Source organism: Mercenaria mercenaria, chromosome 9 (assembly GCF_021730395.1).
Source record: "Mercenaria mercenaria strain notata chromosome 9, MADL_Memer_1, whole genome shotgun sequence".
Classification (NCBI taxonomy): Eukaryota; Metazoa; Mollusca; class Bivalvia; order Venerida; family Veneridae; genus Mercenaria; species Mercenaria mercenaria.
The window spans coordinates 34,161,280-34,177,016 of record NC_069369.1 but is presented as its reverse complement, the minus strand read 5'-3'; the positions used below and the strand labels follow the sequence as shown (position 1 = coordinate 34,177,016).

The following is a 15,737-nucleotide window of genomic DNA, read 5'->3' as shown; positions in this document are numbered from 1 at the left end:
ACAATATCTGCACGACTGTATTTGGCTGATTGGGCTGAAAACTACATTGGATTTTCGTTTCTTTGAAAATTAAACGTCACTAATTATATCAATCGTTAAAAAACCGAATTTTCTCTTCCGTTCCTTTACAGGGCTTAAACACAGAATGTTTACAGAATGTTTATTGTTCTTAATGATGTTATCTTTCTTACTGCCAGACTTTGCTTTAGAATTTAAGGTTTCACTAGATCATGTGACTAGAGTGTCATTGTGTTGAGCTAGGAAGGAAAGGAGAGAAAAGCAAGGAGCACAGACTCTAGACCAATATATTACAATAAACACTAGCATAAATATCATTTATGCACTTTTAGACAAGATCGTCATTGACTGCTAATAAAAATGAATGATAGCCTCTGAGAATGGCAGAATTTGAGACTGTTCGGCAATCATATATTGATAATCGAAAGTTCTGTCGTTCTTTTAGCACATTGATGTAGCAATAAATAGTCAAATATTAGAACCATTTTTCTGGAACTTCCGTGACATCATGGGCTTTGCCTTGTGAAAGGTCTTTCCACCAATAGTAAACAGTAGAAATAGTACGTTTAGGTCAATGTTGATTGGTAATACTCTATAATGTTTTGCTATTCTTTTTAATTCTAATTATTTCAGTCTGGCTTTCTGTTTGTTTCATATATTCCTGGTGTTTTTTGAAAATGATATTTTCATGTCCCAATTTAGAAAATAAACAAAAGGATATTTCAAGCTTAATATCGCAGCTCCAAATAATCTTATTATTATGATCACTTTTATGGATATAAAGTGATCCTCATATTCTAACACTACATAAACATAATTGAATTTTACCTCATTCAGACATTTGCATCTTTACAGTAATGTTTAAGACATGTCTGTACAAGGACTTTATTGACGTAAATGCTTTCCGAAGACAACAATTAAACAAGTCTTAGCATTTGATGTATACGTATTACAAATTACAGTACAAGTTCAGTGTTGTTATATTTCCTGGTCCTGTGGGATCATGGAGTCCATTCAATTGATGTGTAAAAATAGAGTTCCGCTTAAGTCGGTGCTAGGGGCCGTGAGAGGTGTTGCATATTGCATACCCTGTCATGAACAGACTCAATCAAACCGAGTCTGCTATTATTCTGCTTGGTTGCATTCTTTGCTTCCAAAGGATCTTTTCACAGATATTAATAACTTTTACAACAGCAATCTTCAAGTGCCGTGTGTTGGCTGTAAAAAGACTCTCCGTACTTGGATTCAGTGTTGTTATATTTTCTGGTCCTTTGGGATCATAGAGTCTGTTCAATTGATGTGTAATAGAGTTCCGCTTAAGCTGGTGCTAGGAGGCGTGAGAGGTGTTGCTTATTTCATTACCTCTCATGAACAGACTCAATCAAACCAAGTCTGCTATAATAAATGATTATTCTGCTTGGTTGCATTCGATTCTTTGCTTCCAAAGGATCTTTTCACAGATTTTATTAACTCTCACAACAGCAGTCTTTAAGTGCCGTGTGGAGTCTATTTAATTAATGTGTAATAGAGTTCCGCTTAAGCCGGTGCTAGGGGTCGTGAGAGGTGTTGCTTATTTCATTACTTCTCATGAACAGACTCAGTCAAACCGAGTCTGCTATTATTGTGCTTGTTTGTTTTTGTTTTGTTTTTTTGCTTCCAAAGGATCTTTTCACAGATTTTATTTACAGCGTTATTCAGTGTATTTCCAATGCTAGTGTAGCTCCTTCTACATTGAATATAACCCTTTTCTTCTATAAATCATCTGATTTTATATTGAACTGTGTACATAAATTCACATTTTATTTATGTAGGATAATAACTGTTCAGAATTGAACACAGAATTAAAGTTAGCAAGTGTTACAAAATGTACAGTGTAAAAATATGTTACGCCAGCCCGCTTACCTCAGTAGGGAGAACGCAGATCTACGGATCGCGGGTCGTGAGCTCGATCCCCGGGCGGGGCATGCATATGTTCTTCGTAACGATTTGATAATTATGGTCAGTTTGTCTAAATATCTTTTGTTGAATGTTTTATTTTTTCTATCTTAAAAAATATTATCAATAATTTTGTTGCATGTTAACTTAAAGATGCATATCCTAAATCAAGCAGATTAAAATTTTGCATATTATGGGCTAGACATACGTAAAAGAAGAATTTATTACATTTTTCAAGAGGAACACATATCGAACTATTTCGTTTTTGGCGAATAATCACCTATATAACGTCTGTCTAATATAAATCGCTATTCACCCAAATTTGTACAACAACAGCTTGATTAATAGTAAAACGTGAATTTCACTTATTGTTGCTATAATGTTTAGCTGAAATTTTGAGAGTTGATGTTGTTTTATGAATGAATATCGGTGCGTGTAAAATAAACAAGAAAGAAGGTAAAATAGCGTGGTTTTCGCAGCGAATTCGCTTTCTGCAGCGGCGCCGTATGTGTTGTGTTCTTTAACTACAATGCTTAGTGATGTAGTATGTTTCTTTTATTTGTTCCTTTTGATTCAGTGATTCATTTACACATCGTTTCTGAAAATATTTAATTGCACTCAGTTATAAGGGAATGTCCCTCTAACTGGACACTAGTGAATTAAACAAAACATTGAAAACGTACTTGCGACTTGATGTTAATTTCTGCAATATGCCTTGTAGGAGATATGCAAAGTATTGTTGTGTTAAGTAAACTATGTTTTTTTCTCTTTTAGCATTATATATTACATTGTATATGTCTTAAAGTGACAAGACGAATAGCAAAAGAATGTTAAAGCTTTCCTTAATGGTAGGACACAGTGTATATATTTTTCCAGTTATTTATAGATAGTGTCAATAATGGTATTTAAAAATATAAGAACTATTTTGTCTTAACTAAGAATATAAATTAATTGTGTAGGAAAGCTCTTAGTATAAAAATGTCATGCAGTGTAAGTAGAGTGTTAAAGAAAATTCCAATTTTCATTATAGCAGTACACATTTATACTGTATTTACCTGTACATGTACATAGTGCGTACTTTTTAAACCTTTTGCCTAATACTGTTGATACACATACAAATTTGTTGATTTTATGTTTACATAAAATATATGATAACTGTTCATATTCAAATATAACCTTTTGGTCTAATATACCTTTAAAAAAGCCAAATATATCTAAACAATAATACAATGATACAATTATACTTATCAATGTATTATACAGACTCTGTAAACGCATTTTACTTTCCAATATTGCACTAACACCGTGCACAGATCGCTTTGAATAGGGAGAAGCATTGATCTTGTTTCTGATAACAAAACTGTTTACAATAAAGCACATATTCTTTTACTAGAAAGCGGAACATATGCTATTAGCTGCTTTTCTTTATCTAGTCCAAATAGATAACGAATAGAAATTAAACAGAAACATTTTGTTCTGGAAATAACCGGATTGTCCATGATTTTGTGTTCTCAACAAATACTATAGAAAGTAGTCATTTACATACATAATCAAAGACTGTGTTTAAAATGGATACGAAATCAAAAGGTGCATTAAAAAAAGTAAAAAAGGTAATTGTTATTCTATTTACTTTTTTATTGGATAATTTATTTTCTGAATATATTCAAACTTGTCTTCTTATTTTAAGTTTTATGAACTGTTTAAAATGAAAACCTCTTGCCAATATTATTGAAACATAACGTGTACTATATCAACGCCCAAAAGTGAACATTTGACTGTTTCTACTAGCTGTGTTTTGATGGACACTATGCAAGTATGTATTAAGGCTGGATTTAGTGTTTGTCGGCGAATACTTTTGTTATGTCCATATAACATTCTGATCATAAAAAATGTAAAAACAAATATACTTTTAGAAGTACCTCATGAGCTTGACAGTATTTTTATCGTTTCAAAAGACTTTTAGAACATTATTTAGTAAATGTTATGTATGGAATACATGCGTGAGTCATATATTTATATATAAACTTGCAAAGCATTGCATCCATGCCTTATTTGTTTTAATCACCAGGTAGAGACATGGCTACAGTGTCTTGTATACAGTCGTTGAATTTGAAGATTATTTAATGTTTTGGTGTTTTCATAACAGTATGCTATTATTGAATGATGCCGTCAAATGTATATGAAAATGTAATTAAAGTAAATTATTTTATCAGAAAAGGGGCTAAATGGCAACAAAACCTTTCGTTATACTTGGCTATATGTAAAGGTAGTTAAAGGATCTATAGATACCTCAAAATTATATCTTCAACCTCATCATTTTCATTTTATATTATCTGCTATATTAAGTATGTTAAATGATTAAACCTATTTTCCCATTTACTATGACAATACATATATTCTAGCATAAAACTGCAGTTCTTGTCACATTTCGGGGGTGGGGGTTAATAGAAGAGAAAATTAGTGTTAACAGAGAGATTCTCACGCTCACGTGCTGTTAAAACACCTTTTTATATACGCGCGTTCCGTTGAAAAGCGTAAACGTATAACAGCCTGTAAAGGGATAATTCAAATGGAAATGACGACAACGTGAAGAAACCAAATCTCAGACATTCCTGCGCATTTCAGAGAGATTTATTAACGTTGTGGGACAATGTATTCATTTATCAGTTTTTACGCGTTTTATGTTGGAATAACATCTTCAGAATCCCTCGGATACGTTGGTACCCTCGCCCTACCGGTCTCGGGCACCAACCCAATCCCTCGGGATTTTGAAGATGTTATAACACAAAAAAACGTGCGTTAACACTACACAATAATGCTCATTTTGTTACCAATGGGTGACTATGGTGAACGGCCAACCATCCAATGTTGCAATAACTTGTGATAAAACCCTTTTGCTTTTTGGTAACATTGATTGTAATACATGCTGGCAATTACTTAGAATTATATTTCCTATTGCATGTTAATTAAATATTCTGTATTGACATGTGATATGAGAAAGTAATATTTCTGTGATTAAACTAAATTATATCTTTGCTTCTGATGAAAACATTGGAAGCAATTGATGTAGCGACTTCCTATTGTTTAGTTTCCCATAACCATTAATCTACATTGTCGATTATAGTTCAGAAAATGATGCCATGTCATCATCCTTAATGGCTTACAATAATTGCCTACGTAGACTAAACTTAAGAAGCTAATTTGTTTGTGCTATGAAGCTCCATCAAACAAAAGATATATGAGCCGTGCCATGAGAAAACCAACATAGTGGGTATGCGACCAGCAAGGATCCAGACCAGCCTGCGCATCCGCGCAGTCTGGTCAGGATCCATGCTGTTCGCTAACAGTTTCTCCAATTCCAATAGGCTTTAAAAGCGAACAGCATGGATCCTGACCAGACTGCGCGGATGCGCAGGCTGGTCTGGATCCATGCTGGTCGCAAACCCACTATGTTGGTTTTCTCATGGCACGGCTCAATTTCGTTTTAGACCACTTATATATCAGACATATTCGCTATCTTGAAATTATTAGATAATAAACAAAACATGACATTTGACTGTATGGAGTGAACACAACTGAAATGTAATATTTTAGGGGTATACATTACGGTCTACGCGCAGTTACATGCATTCGCGAAGCGTTTTTATAATAATAATAATTCAAATCTCAATTTTAATGCTTAAGTATATTAAATACCTAAAATTGCACACTAACAGAGATAGCTCATGCAAAAGAAAAATCAATTCTAGTGATTTTTGTTTTGTTTTGATAATGAGAACTACTAAGACGTGTAATTTATTAATAGTTCTCAATTAAAGATAAGAACAGGCTAATGGCTTTTCCGGCCAATAACGATAACAAAACAAAATATAATTTTACACAGTATACAACAACCTATAACCATATATACACCATTTAAAGCTAAAATATTTTTTTATATACATGTAGGTTGAAATTTTGCCAAAGAAAGTACTGGAAAATCTGTAAATGTGGCAGTATCTAATACAATATGTGTCACCTATATTTCAAAATATTTAAGTGTATATTCGAGGAGGATTTTACGTGTTCTATCTATTTGCACTCATTTTGTTGTTACTTTGGTGCATGCGTAATTGACGTTTTGTAGTTCTGAATCAATCATATATAAGGAGAATTTAACCTTTTCTAAACTAGATACTAGTACATTTTCCACTTTGTTTTATCTCTAATATATTTTAGACAAAATAAGTGAAAATGAAATGGGCAGTGCAAAATAAAGGACAATTATGTATATCAAACGAAATCCCCATTAACATCATGCATTTATTTCCTGCCTGATTCATTTATAACTAGTTCAATAAGTTGGAAAGTACAATTTAAAGTCTCTATTTTGTGCCTGATTATTACTCTTTAGGATACAGAATGGCAAACAAATATAAGGGAAGAAAATTAAGATTATCATGGTTATAACTAATTTTAACATTTTTATCGAAAAGACACCCAAGTAGTATTAGTGTACATGTGTATTTTTTTTTTAAATGTGCAAGCAGTAGTTTATGTTCTCATAGACTAGTGTGAACACTTTCGTAGGACACACATACATTCGGCAGTCGGAACTGGTATGTCCAGTAAAACAAATACGCCGGAGGATAAATGTTTGCCAGTGATTGATTTGTTTTCATTGAGAACAAAGCTATACTTTCTAAAAATATACGCACACACACAGATAGAAGATAATCCATGTATACAACAGGGATTTTGTAACTGTATTATGTAGTATAATATTGTTTATTTCATCTCAATCAGCATTTTTTATATATAACAAATTCAATAAAACCGCCAACTGAACCATTGCTAACTTTATAGGCCAGATATAATTTGCCTTCACGGGGGAAATTACATTATTATTTATAATATGACCCTTAATCTAAATCGACAGTCCACGGTTTGTTTTATATGACCCGTCTATATTCAACACTGGAGTAATAATAAGTAATCTAAAAGAATAACCATAAACCTGAACATTAATTTCTGATCTCGTATAATAAAACACTTACTGAAAGGCTTGTCGAGCAACAGAAGTATTTTGCATTAGTTCGAGAGCCAGAGGTCTAAATATGACGTTTCAGTTTTTAAGTATATGGGTAACTACGTATGTCTTTTAAATGATAGTAATTGAGCCCGATTGATGACGTGTAGTTACTTCTACAAGTCTTTCGATGATTATTAGTATCTAAATTAGCAGGAAACGATGGTAGCAAAAATGTTGTGTAGAGTATTTGAATTTTGTTGATGAAGTAAATCTGATTGTTGTTACATTGTAACAGGTACTGAAGATGCAAAGGTAATTAAGATATATGAACATTACAATATAAATTGTCAGAATGTGTTAATTTGTTTGGTTGCGGTTTATGCTTCCAAAGGATCTTTTTACTGATTTTGTTATAATATTGAGCTAATATTGAGCCGTGCCATGAGAAAACCAACATAGTGGGTTTGCGACCAGCATGGATCCAAACCAGCCTGCGCATCCGCGCAGTCTGGTCAGGATCCATGCTGTTCGCTTTTAAAGCCTATTGGAATTGAAGAAACTGTTAGCGAACAGCATGGATCCTGACCAGACTGCGCGGATGCGCAGGCTGGTCTGGATCCATGCTGGTCGCAAACCCACTATGTTGGTTTTCTCATGGCACGGCTCATATAATGAACTGGCATTGGGACAAAAGGAAGATGCTGGAATATTAAGTAGCATATGCCAATTTATCATTGCTGAACGGATGATGAATAACACGTTGCAAAGAATGTCTAGACCTTTAATAGAAAATGTCAAACAAGAAAATATTTGTTATTAATTATTCGATTAAATCAGCTATGTGAATCAAAGCGTATGCGACATTTTTGTATAAATGCCGCCAAATAATTTCTGTATACTATGTCTATATTATACTATTCATAACAGTGGCTGTGCGATGGTTCCCGTTGAGACTATAAACGCAAGAAAAGTATTCTGGCTTTACATAGGGTCTGTAAAATAGTAATTTAGATAGAAATTGCAACTATGCACACAACATCGAAATGGCATCTAATTTCACTTGGTCTATAGGATTGTTACATTATTGTTTGATTAAAAAACTGAATTAACATAAAAACTTCTACTGATATATTAGGAAAAACATTCCTTTAATAACCTCTTAATGCAAGTGCTGAAGAATTTAGATATATGCACCAATAATGGGGAACTTTAAATCAATTGCCCTTTACTGCTTTGAGTCCCAGAACAACGTGTGTCATCATGTGAAGAAATCATCCAAATGAGATGCGTACAAACGGTGATATTACTCTGGTACACATCAGTGTCTACAGTAATACCTAAAGACACACGATGTCTTCATAATTATAGCCTGGAAAGTCGCCACATGACATTCCTCTTGACAATGTGACTTTAAACCGTCCATGAAAAAAAAAACATAGCACTATATTGATAATTCTGATATGGACGAGAAGTTACCAAGTTTGCTATCACAGTGTCAGCTTTTAAGTCAGACAAATATAAATTTCTTATTTAAATGAAACTATGTGTCCTTTGAGGCGTCCGACTGATACAAATCAAGGCATTTGTGTCCAGGGTAAAACCATTGACATTCCGTAAACCCTGATTACTTTATCGAATACTATATATATTGTAACGGTGAGCGGCAAGCGATATCAACTTTGTCGGCCATGAACTGATACGCCAATTCAGCTGCTTGGATTGATAACTACATAGCATTATCGGTAACTACAAAGGCTTTACTTATCTGTGAACGCACAAAGGCAGTTATCATATATATCTTTTAAAATTAATATTTTACTCAATCTGACTGAAGTACTTGATCTTCTAAACGAAGATCTGAGAACGACTCATTCACATTCGTCTTCTGTATATTTTGGATTTCCAATATTGCTATTTTATATTTTCGCAAATCTATTTTTGTTTGAACCAATCGGACAACTTATTCGAATGTCAAAGAGTAAGCAAAATTTGCATTTAATCCAGGGCTCGAACCGGCACCTCTCGCTTACAGAGCAAGTGCCCTACCGACTGAGCTAACCGGCTATCTGACATCTTTCGACATAAAAATTGTTGATATCAAAAACCAAGGCTTTTTAAAGCTTGCAGAATGTTGAAAGTTAGCTTTTGATTGGCTAGCGGAAGGGTTGTCAGAACGAGGCCATCAATAGCTCGTTGTCAGATCCTATGCGTAGCGTAATAGGAGATGTACTTTAGTCAGATTGATATTTTACTCTAACATTCCTTAACATGTCAGTGTAATTACATAAGAGATACTAATTCGTATTTTCTTTTTTATCACATGAATAACCTTACGGCAGGATTTCAAAATGGGTTATCCGGTAGTTGTGCTGTTTAGATTTCTACATATATATTATTCTTAGTGCAATGAATCTGATATTTTTCGCACATACTTTTTACCAGTTAGAATCTATAAAGTAGATAAAATTTAGCTGAAGTATCGAACAGCTGATTGTTTCCATAATATGCGGTATTACCTTTTCACATGTAGCTTCCTGACGATATTTCATTTGGTCTTCACTAGGTAAAGATCTGTTAATCTCAAAAATGCTCTATGTCTTTCATATATCTTCTTTGTTGAACAATCAAACTTTCTCCGAGTGTTTTGCCAAACTCTATGTAAAGTATTTTGCGGAATATGTGGTGTATTTGTTCAAAATTAAGAAACAGAAAAAATGTGTAATGCATTTTTCAGCACTTTATTTCTTAAATCATACAGAATCCTTCTTAATAAATACAACGACCATACTCAATACAGACATAGTCTTCTGGGATTTTATTTATGGCCAACTTGTCGTTCACGTAGACAGTGTAGGTCGATCGTTTCCTTAGAAAGTATCCCTTCTGGGGAACATGTTACTATGAACTACATTCCTTGGAATTGCAATATTGACAAGAAATAAAATAAAATAAATATTTATTTTGGCTGTTGTTATTTACTACCGTTACCTCTTGTTCAATATTGTATTGTTCAGTCGTTCACAAATTCAAATATTGAAATAGCTTTTCTGTTAGTCGTTTAAACTTTTTCTTTAAATATTACAGCTCTTTAAGATAAATTCAAGCCTGCTTAGCAGTATAATACTTTGTAATTAAGTATGCATTTTTATAAAGTTAATATGTAGCAATAGTTAGACGTGTGAGAGGTCTTGGTCCCGGGATTAAATCGTCGCAGTCTGTTACACCATGCGCATATGCAGTGTATTTGACTGTTCAATTGTTTTTAGCGAACTTGTCACTGTTGAAGGTAAACGAAATGCACCCAAATAGAAACAGTCCAATAAATTGTGTCCTTTTTTTATTTTCCTGCTCTACATGCCAACGAAGAGTTACAGATACTTGATCACAATTTTTTTTATATGGAACTTTCAAATGATCGTGTGCATATTTGTTTGAAATATCATAAGCCTATCTATTTTTAGAAAGATATGGACATTTTCTTGTATTTCAAAGATTTTACACTTCATATCTATGTTTTGAAAAATAAGTTACGGTATCTAGTAAAATAATCGTCTTTCATGTATAAAAATCACATTAATCTCATTTAAAATTTACTTATGCTATAAATATTGTATTGAGAATTTAATCGTCCTAGACGAATTTTAAAAGCAGAATATTTTGGTCAACATTATCGTATGTTTTTCATTTACATTATAAATTCAGTAGGGATATTTCTATTTACACAAAATGACAGCGTCACAGCTGTATGCTTTTAGAACAGGAAACCCTGAACACATAAACAAATTGTCTTGTCGGAAAATTAAACCCTACTGGGTACTGTAGTAACACTTTTCCAAGAAGTTTTTGTAAAGGCTTTTCCTGATGTGATACCGCAATGAAATCAGTGTAAAGACAATCAGTGTTTGGCTTATTCTTCTGTGAAGGGTATATAAAATCAAGCGAACTTCAATGTCTGTTCAAAAGTAGTTTGTGTAATGTTGGCAGATAAGTATTATTCAGCAAAATATCCTAAATTGCGATAAAAGCACAACAGAAAAGTTGATATCTCTATTTTTGTTACTTGTAACAATTGCAAATGTTGAGGCTAGAGGGCGTGGCCGGTAGCATGCATTTTTACTTCTGTCCATGAACAGGCTTAATTTAATCAAGTCTGTAACATTGTTATTTTTATGGTGTTGGGAGACCTTTTGTTCTAGTCTGTAAATCAACTGATAAGTTCTGAAACACAACAAACAGGAACAAGTGAATACTAAAAGCAGTCATATGTGAGTTGACAATATGCTATTATTTATTTGTGAAATTTCATTCTAATCTCATTAAGTTCATAACATTTTCAATTTAACATTTTGTGAAAAAGTAATATTACATTTACAGTGGACATTTTACAATGTGCATATGTCAACATTTGCAATTGTTACAAGTAAAAAAAAAAACAATTTAGAGACATCAACTTTTCTGTTGTGCTTTTTTCGCAATTTAGGATATTTTGCTGAATAAAACTTATCTGCCAACATTACACAAACATTAATCAAATTTACAATTATATTAATTGAATTTACATTTGAGTTGTGCCATGAGAAAACCAACATAGTGGGTTTGCGACCAGCATGGATCCAGACCAGCCTGCGCATTCGGGCAGTCTGGTCAGGATCCATGCTGTTCGCTGACAGTTTCTCCAATTCCAATAGGCTTTAAAAGCGAACAGCATGGATCCTGACCAGACTGTGCGGATGCGCAGGCTGGTCTGGATCAAAGCTGGTCGCAAACCCACTATGTTGGTTTTCTCATGACACGGCTCATTTATATTAATTAATAAAGAATCACGATATCAAGCCTCAGTTTGTCCCGGTTAAATGAGCATTTCTCTGTTTTAATACTATTATTTGCTAAATTTGACATGAATTGATTTATAATTACTTGGGAATGTCTCTGCTCTCTCAAAGTGTGTGAAAAATTCATAAACGTATATCATGACATATATGGCATTTGTCTTAGTTTCTTAAGTGTGGTTTATAAACAACGATTTCTGAGGATATTAAAGATTTCCTGTTTGTACATGTTATAGGGAGACACTATCATACCAAAGCCATAAACTGAATTGCCCATTTGCGCATGCGTATGCAGCTTTCCATAATTACCTTTAAGATTTAGTTTGGTTTAGGAAAGTTATTATATATACCTTCCTATCATATTTTTTTCTATATTAAGTTCCACGGACATATTTATATGTAATAGTACGTATATTCCTTTTGAGGGTTTTTATGAAATTTAAGAGGTAGATTTTTTATACTTGTGAAAGAGTAAAATTTCATTCAATACTTCAATAACCGTCTAAGGCGGCAGATGCAAATAAAAACTTTTTTGCAATGCTAGTCATACAATATATACATGTAAAGTCTATATCGGAAGTCGTCAATGAGTAAAATGACGTGTAGCGAATAACTAGATCGAAATGATCAAACAAATTGTACGGTTATTATTATTGTTGTTGTTGTTGGAATTATTATGTATAGAGTTCTACTACGTGTACTCGTACATGCGCACTTATGACATTTCAACCTCTCTTTTAACTTTTAGCCTGCTAAATTTCTAAAATGGACTGGTCCATCATTTAATTTGGACAGTACCATTTTTTTATTCGAATGTGTGTTCACTGAAAATTTACTGACAGAATAGAGTACAGAGCAGAGCATGCTTGGTCTGCAATGGTCACAAAGGCAGAATCATTTGCCACCAGCATGCCAAAGGTTAAAGAAAGTAATGTACCGTTCAAATGACACGTATATCTGTTTCTAGTGATGATTTATTTTAGTATTTTGTACTACTAATCAAGTGACATAAAGTCTCATTGTGGTTCTTTATGTTCATTTGTATAAACATCTGATTAGCATAAAGTCTCATTGTAGTTCTGTATGTTCATTTATATAAACATCTGATTAGCAGAAGATGCCTTACGTAAGAAGACAAACCATATGACGTTGTGTGTGTATTTTTCTCATTGAAGCATTTTTTGCAACTGCCAATCTTGATATGTCATGTTGTAAAACCTTTATCAATGCTAGGAGAATTGCGCGTTCTTTTCTTGTTTATAACTGATCTTGCATCTGCCAATATTACAGTAGCATCAATAAACATGCCACGTCTAACGAATATCTTTGATAATGTCGAAGTATGCAATAACACAAAATGAATGTATATAATAAATTGTAAAAATATCGCAAAACGTCATAATCTATTTACTTCGGTAAACACACGGGTCCTTTCAGACATCATAAATACACAAATTGACCTTCATAGGTACAACATGATAAGACTACACTGTACCAGAATAAAGACAGCTATTTAAAGCAGCCATTTGCACTTCAAATAACATTTTAAAACATTAACGTTTTCAGCTTAATGTTTGACTGTATCCGTTTTGCAGTTTTCCTAAATTGAAAAAAAAAAGAATGAAAATATTGAAGACAGAAGAGACGTTGGGTTGCACATTTGAACAGAACCAGTCAAACTGAGTCTGGTTTTATTTTGTCTACATATATAGTCTAAAGGACCTTCTTATAGATTTAATTATTGACAATAAAGAACGTTATAGTACGATTCTGTGAAAGTATACTGATATATGACTTAGGGCACATAATTATGTTACTGTAGGGGATTGGGGCGAGCGCTTACTTCGAATCACTTGAGCCTCATCGATGTGGGCTCGAAACCTTGCTTTGTGTGTACAAGTTTTCACGACAGGAAGCCATACAGGTTGCTTATGGAAGGTCGGCAGCTCTACTAATGTTCCCGCCCTGTCTCAAGGCGCAAAATGTTACTATATTAAACTTTATAAAAGTATTTCGCAGAAGCCGTTGTTATGGGATATGAGGGAACTATACTTATTATTTCTTCTCATGAACAGACTCAATCAAACCAAATTACTTTTTTATTCTATTTTAGTTTCGTTTATGTGCTTTTATACACTTGATAAGATAGATACATCTTGAGTAACTAATGATGTCTTGTCATTTTCATCGGTTATGTATCATATACTCAAAGTTCACTTCAGATTAAAGCTTTTGTTTTATCTGTTAATGGTAAAATATATCTTAATGAACTGTAAGGTTTTGTTCTCATGGGAAATAATGCTGATTACACTTGATATCAATAAAATATATCGGTTTACTGGTAAAGGACTTGCAGGCATGATCTGAGGTGATAAATTTATATTATACACCCTGATATATAGCATTTTATTAAAGATTATTTTGAAACTACAAATATTCATAACAAATGTTTTTAATGAAAGTATTTTTATCATACATTTGTTTAACTTACTTAAGGGATATATTAGGGGATCAATAAAGTCTACTGATAGGGTCATTTGGACGGATGAATGGACCCAGGTAATTCTGGATTAGTTCAATCAAACTTACAGTCACCTGAAGGGAGGTAAATAATTGTGCACCTGTAGCACCATCTAAAACAGAACTTCTTCTGTAATTACAAAAATGAAACGACATATCCGCTCCAAGTGCTCAAACAAAAATATCACAGATTTTAAAGACATGTTCACGGCCGCAAAACACCATTAAAGACGACAGTCGCGAAGGTAATAAAAGATCCTTTGGAAGCATAGAATGCAACCCAACAAAATAACAGTAGAGTTGGTTGGACTGAATATGTTCATGAGAGGATATGAAAAGTGCAACATCCCTGACGCCCCATAGCACTGAATTTATCATTAACCGAATACGTAAAATACTTTGGCATCACAGAAAACTTCAAGCAAAACTTATCAAATACCATTTGATTGAGTCAAATCATTAGATGTAAATGAATGTGCAAATTGTGCCGGTGAATAAGGGCAGGTTCACTTCTATCAGGAAAAGAAACAGACAGGAAAACTGTTTAGATAGGAAAGTAATAAACCAGGAGATATTATAGATACTGTACTTTTACCTGCTCTGTTCGTATCTTTTTGCACATAAGATAGCATTAAAATAATTACAAATTGGCAGCCGCTGCAAGAATGAGAACTTGTAAATCGGCCGATCTTAGTCATGTGATTTACTGTTAAATAAAAACACTATTTAATACAATATAATACAAGACGTAATATGACATCGTATCGGCTGATATTAACCACATTTAGCTGAGACTTGGCTGCAATGAGCAAACACGAACATTATGTGGAAAATCTTCCACTTGTTTTTTTTTTTTACTAAGATGTCATTCTGAAAATAAATTAAACAAAACTAAAAGCAGTGATTTTTTTATTGTAAGACTTGATACAAAATGCAATGGAATAAATATTCAGTATCAGTATTATAATAATTATAAAAAAAACAACAATAAATCCATAGCCACGTTCGAAGTAAACAGACCCTTTAAAGGAAAACTCTACAGTGTTTTTTGTTTGGACGTGGACATGTAAGATTTGTACCCAATGATTGTTCGATTACATTGTATGTGTTGACAAACCTTTAGCAAACCTCAAAAGCGAAATTCGTGTTCACCGGAATCTCCTCTGGACTGAACTGTACGAGACACGCGGTCCCAAAATGTTTGCTTCTTGTTTCGTACAGGAGGGGACAATAGGTCTACAATGAAAACTTCAGAAATTTTGAAATCTTCATTGCAATACGTTGTTAAAGGAATCCACCGTTCATCGTTTATTCGTTCGTTTAAAATCATGCCGAACAAACTTTCCGTTCAGGAATCATATGCGTCTCTTAGGATTTTAAGGACATTATTCTGTCATTAAAATGTCAGTGATTCTTAAGGGTTA

At 33.3% G+C, this 15,737-nt stretch overlaps 1 protein-coding gene across 4 annotated transcripts in view; it reads left to right on the top strand.

Annotated features, from left to right (window-relative positions):
- LOC123546893 (guanine nucleotide-binding protein G(i) subunit alpha-3-like) overlaps positions 1–15,737 on the top strand; it is a 101,851-nt gene that overhangs the window by 71,227 nt on the left and 14,887 nt on the right. Inside the window, exon 1 of one of the 4 annotated variants that reach the window (XM_045333526.2) lies at positions 3,348–3,563. The exons of the other annotated variants lie outside the window; for them this stretch is intronic. Within the exon in view, the coding sequence (XP_045189461.2) occupies positions 3,522–3,563 (42 nt within the window). The 5' untranslated portion in view covers positions 3,348–3,521. Of the gene's footprint in view, positions 1–3,347; positions 3,564–15,737 lie in introns of those variants that run through there. 4 annotated transcript variants of the gene reach the window in all.